The sequence below is a fragment of the Pipistrellus kuhlii genome, unplaced genomic scaffold, assembly GCF_014108245.1.
Source record: "Pipistrellus kuhlii isolate mPipKuh1 unplaced genomic scaffold, mPipKuh1.p scaffold_m20_p_9, whole genome shotgun sequence".
In the NCBI taxonomy this organism is placed as follows: Eukaryota; Metazoa; Chordata; class Mammalia; order Chiroptera; family Vespertilionidae; genus Pipistrellus; species Pipistrellus kuhlii.
Window position 1 is genome coordinate 11,169,653 of NW_023425595.1, and position 5,205 is coordinate 11,174,857.

Sequence of the window (5,205 nt, forward strand, 5' to 3'; positions counted from 1 at the left end):
GCTCTATAAAGCATATTATAGACAAAATTAAAAGATGCTAGAATGTGAGAAACTCTTTCTCAAGTTAACAGGTAACAAGAAATTCAAATCTGGAATAAAGATTAAAATCTGGGACAATGAACATCTAAAAAGCAAGCTAGCCCTAGCCAGTTTGGCTAAGTCAATATAGTGTCAGCCTGTGGACCCGAAGGGTCCCGGGTTCAATTTCAGTTAAGGACACATACCTCGGTTGCTAGGCTCCTCCCTGGCCCCAGCCCTGGTTAGGGCTCCTGCAGGAGGTAGCCAATCAATGTGTTCTTTCACATCTATATTTCTGTTTTTCCTCTTTCTCTTCTACTCTCTCTAAAAATCAATAGAAAAATACCCTCAGGTGAGAATTAAAAAATATATAGTGATAAAATAAAAAACAACTTAAAGAAACATTGATGAAAAATGTGAACAGGCAATTGAAAAAAATAGAATCCCAGTATTCTAAGAAGAATACTAGATAATGATCAAGTCCACTTGTAATTAAGGGGAGAAAAACATATTAAAAATGAGATATTATTTTACAACTCTTTTCTTGACCAAAAATATTTTAAGAAAATGTTCACAAGGAATTAGGAGATAGGAACCTTCTCACCCCCATGTACAATTAGCAGGAGTTAATATTGGTGCTTACATTATGGAAAGTGGTCTGAGAAAATGTTTGCATACTCTCAGACACAAAATTTTTGTTTCTAGGATTATACTATAGAAAAATTTCCACACTGAGTTATTTGCAGTGGAGACAAGTTGTAGGCAATCTGTTATCCATCACTAGGAAAACACATAGGTAAATTATGTTGGATGGACATCATACAGCATGTTACTCAATGTGTAGTCCATGAACCAGCACCAGTCCTAGGACTCTGTTTCCACTTTATGATGAAATAATTACAGAAATTGAGGTGGAACATTTAAAACTATTATAGGATTTTAACAACGCTAATACCTTTTTGTAGCTTTTTATAAAATATTGGTCCAAAACAGAAAGTGTTAGAAAGAAAATGATTCTTTACCATAAAACTTTGATAAACACATACATAAAAGACTCCATGTGTCCGTGAACCCTTGATTGCAGAAAATAGTCACTAAGAAGGGGGAAAGGATAAAATAAGAATACAGAAATAAGTTGGAATTCAACAGGTGTATCAAGATTTCAGATGCAATGATTAGTATCTAGGCACATTGAAAAAATAGTGAGGACATAAAAAAACATAATTAAATAAAAGTATGTTTTGTATGTTCTAGTACTGATATATTTATGAAATGCCAATCAGTTTTCACCCTGGGATCACAGCTACTGGCCCATGGCAATTTTTCCCAGCTGTATATGAAATTATCTCAGTCAGATGTCAAAGTCCAGCCTTTAAAATATACATCAATTATGTCATAGAAAATATTCTCTAACCCTGCTATGAAACCAAATTTTTACACCATTTCCAATTATAGAATTAGTTCAAGGATCACAATGATCTTAGCTTTCTCTGCATTTCTTTCTTTGTATCTTTTCAGGTGATTCCTAGTCTTTGGTAGTCATGGAACAAAGCAATGGCACTCAGGTGACTGAATTCATTCTTCTGGGATTTGCTGGTCAGCACTCATCTTGGCATATCCTCTTCATGGTATTTCTTGTGATTTATGTGACCACCCTCGTGGGTAATATGGGGATGATCCTACTCATCAAGATTGATTCCTGCCTTCACACCCCAATGTACTTTTTCCTCCAACACTTGGCCTTTGTTGATCTCTGCTACACCTCTGCTATCACTCCCAGGATGTTGCAAAACTTTTTAGAAACGGGAAAATCCATCTCATTCATGGGCTGTATGGTGCAATTACTCGTCTATGGCACTTTTGCAACAAGCGACTGCTATATCCTTGCGGCGATGGCTGTGGACCGTTATGTGGCCATCTGTAACCCACTCCACTACCCAGTAGTCATGACCCAGAGAGTCTGCATTCAACTCTTAGTTGGCTCCTACCTCATGGGCTTCCTAAATGCCTCTGTAAATACCAGTCTGACTTTCTCACTGAACTTCTGCAAATCCAATAAAATTAACCACTTTTTCTGTGATGAGCCCCCGATCCTTGCTCTCTCATGCTCCAACATCGATTTAAGCATCATGTTCCTGACCGTCTTTGTAGGGTTTAACTTGATGTTCACCGTGTCGGTTGTCATCTTTTCATACACATATATCCTGGCTGCCATCCTGAAGATATCCTCTGCTGCAGGGAGAAGAAAAGCCTTCTCCACATGTGCCTCCCACCTGACAGCAGTCACCATCTTCTATGGGACCCTCTCTTACATGTATCTGCACCACGGGTCCCAGGAGTCTCGAGAACAAGAAAAAATGGCTTCTGTCTTTTACGGCATCGTGATTCCCATGTTAAATCCGCTCATCTACAGCCTGAGGAACCAAGATGTGAAGGAAGCTCTGAAAGGGATTGGAAAGAAGTGCCTCTAGTTTGATCCTCAATGTCTAATTCTCTGTGCATGTAAACATCAAGACGAGCAGAGCTAATTTTCAAGAAATCAAAACAAGAAAGTCAAGCAACATGGAAAGTGGCTCATTTTTACTAAGACTGAGCTGCAAATTAAAGTCATGATGAGATAACAGCTTTCTATCAACGTGTCTGGCAAAAACTGTGAAAGAATGGTAATGCCTATTAAATGCTGTGATGTAAGAAAAATTATGTTCTCACACACTGTTAATAGAAAATTGAAGTGTTACTTTACATTAGAAGGAATCTGGCCATATCTTTTTAAAAAAATAATCTTTAATTCAGAATTTCAGCCTTGCAAATAAATCTGTACAATGAAATTCTAGTCCATAAGGACATATATTTAAGATGCGTGTTATAGTAGTAGAGGCCCAGTGCACAGATTTGGGCATGGGTGGGGTCTGGCTGGCCCACCCTGATCAGAGCCAATCAGGCCGAGCCAACCAGGGAAAGGGGCTTTGGGCAGTTGGCTAGTGGGCCACACCCCCTGGACCAACTTCTGGTTGAATTCCTGGTCAAACTACCGGTCAAGGGAACAATTTACATAATCTCCTTTTATTATATAGGATTATTTAGTAAGGCAAGACCAAAAAAAAAAGTGAATAGTCCTCAATAAGGAAATAAATCTGTATTGGTGCTAGTCTACAGTCTAGATCTATTGCTGCATAACGTATTTCAAAAAATGTAGGGGCTTTAAAACACACACACAATCATTACCTGACAGTTTTATGGGGCAGGAATCTAGACACTGCTGAACTGCATCCTCTGAGATGCTATAATCAAGGTGTCAATCGGGATGGGAATTCATCTGGAGGCCCAACTGGGATGGATCTGCTTCCAGGCTCCCTCATGTTATTGGCAGAATTCATCTCCTTGCAGTGGTAGGACGGAGAGCCCTGCCCCTCTGCTGGCTCTCAGCAGGGGCTGCTCCCAGCTCTAGGAGGCAATCCACAATGCTTTGCCACATGGCCCTCTTCATCACCCCTTGTGTAACATGGCAGCTTACTTCTTCAAAGTTAGAAAGCCATAGACAGCTAATCAGTACATATACCATGTGAACAATGCCCTTTATATGCCCAAATCTTACCAGAACTTCAAACGTCACTCTCTCCCTGAAGTTTTTCTATGTCAACACTAGTTTCCCATTAATGTCTTACCCCCGGAAATAAATTTCTTCTTCCACTGAAGACCCACAGCACTTCATTTGCCTTAATAAACATTCTTTTTATCACTTCCTATCTAAATTATTTATTTACATAAAAGACCTTCAATATTATCTATACAGCTCTTGAGATACATTGTTTTCTATGACCTTTTAACTTCTGGTGTAGAGTCTTAGACACAGTAGGTATTCTATTAATATTGAATGGACGAATACATGATGACAAAAAACAACAGCAACAACAACAATATAGGCAGTTTCCCAACTCCAAGTTCTATGAATAGGTAGCCTCCATGACTGGTCTCTAAATACCAATTGTTAAACAGCAGCATTTGAATGACCATGGAAAGTTTTTTTTAAGTGCCAATAACTATATCTCAGCCCTGGAGATATTGATTCTGTGACATTAGATGGAGCCTAATAGCTATAAGTATCTGTATATGCAGAATGTTGCTTTAATTGCATATGCCATTAAGAGTACAAGGTTTAGAAGCTTTTAGAATGTGATTTATGTTCCAACCCTGCCACTCACCAGCAGTGTCCCTTTGTAAATGACTAAGCTTTCAAACCTTGTTTCTCATAATAATATGTAGTTCATGAGATTTTAAATTTTGTTTTTTAGTAATAGATAAAATAACAAATAGAAATCATAGCACCTAGCACTAATAAACCCCAATAAATGTTAATAGGGATGAGAATTCACAAGGATGATTTCAACAAGGGTGTGACAAACACTATAAGAATGCCCTCACTACCCAAGCGCATGCACACAGAGTCTGTAAGAAATCTCCTAATGTTTGCAAAATGAAAAATTTCTCCTCTGGGAAGCTCCTCTCTCCTTTAGCAGAAAATTTCCTAATAAAGATTGTTTTCTTTGATCCTGTCTCAGTGCATAGGGCCACAGATGCTCAAGGGAACAGGTATCAATCCCATAGGCCACAGCTCTATACTCTCTTTGTGGCGAAATCATCGGGTGAACAATCAGTCTCCACTAGCCTGGGAAGGAAATCTAAAGACAAAGCTCCTGTATGTAAAACAAACTGCATTTTTCCTATTCAGCTGAGCATTGTTCCATCATCTGAGGACCACAGTGAAGTCCATAGGAGTACAGCCATTGTGGCAGCATAATTAACTCCAGGGTTGGGTAGAGTGGTCTTATCTCCAACAAAATAGACATGTAAATGGAGAAAGGGTATTATTGATGGTATGGAGAAGTTGTTAGAAAATGGCCTTGGCCAAATCAACAAACGACTAGTGCTGGCGAGGATGTGGAGAAACAGGAATCCACGTGCACTGCTGATGGGAATGCAGACTGTGCAGCCACTGTGGAGAACAGTATGAAGTTTCCTTAAAAAATTAAAAATGGAACTCCCATTTGACTTAGTAATCCCACTCCTAGGAATATATCCCAAGAAACTAGAAACACCAATCAGAAAGGATATAGGCACCTCTATGTTCATAGCAGCACAATTTACAATAGCTAAGATTTGGGAACAGCCTAAGTGCCAATCAACTGA

The 5,205-nt window shown here is 38.9% G+C and overlaps 1 protein-coding gene across 1 annotated transcript; it reads left to right on the plus strand.

Moving 5' to 3' along the window:
- The first annotated feature begins 596 nt into the window (after window positions 1-596).
- LOC118712636 (putative olfactory receptor 5AK3) lies at window positions 597-2,798 on the plus strand. The gene has a single exon (XM_036426564.2). It carries the CDS (start codon window positions 1,560-1,562, stop codon window positions 2,487-2,489), a length of 930 nt encoding a protein of 309 aa, XP_036282457.1. The 5' UTR covers window positions 597-1,559; the 3' UTR covers window positions 2,490-2,798.
- Window positions 2,799-5,205: the final 2,407 nt, after the last annotated feature.

Coding starts and splice junctions, on each gene's coding strand:
- LOC118712636 (XM_036426564.2), top strand. CDS start 1,560: ATGGAACAAAGCAATGGCACTCAGGTGACTGAATTCATTCTTCTGGGA.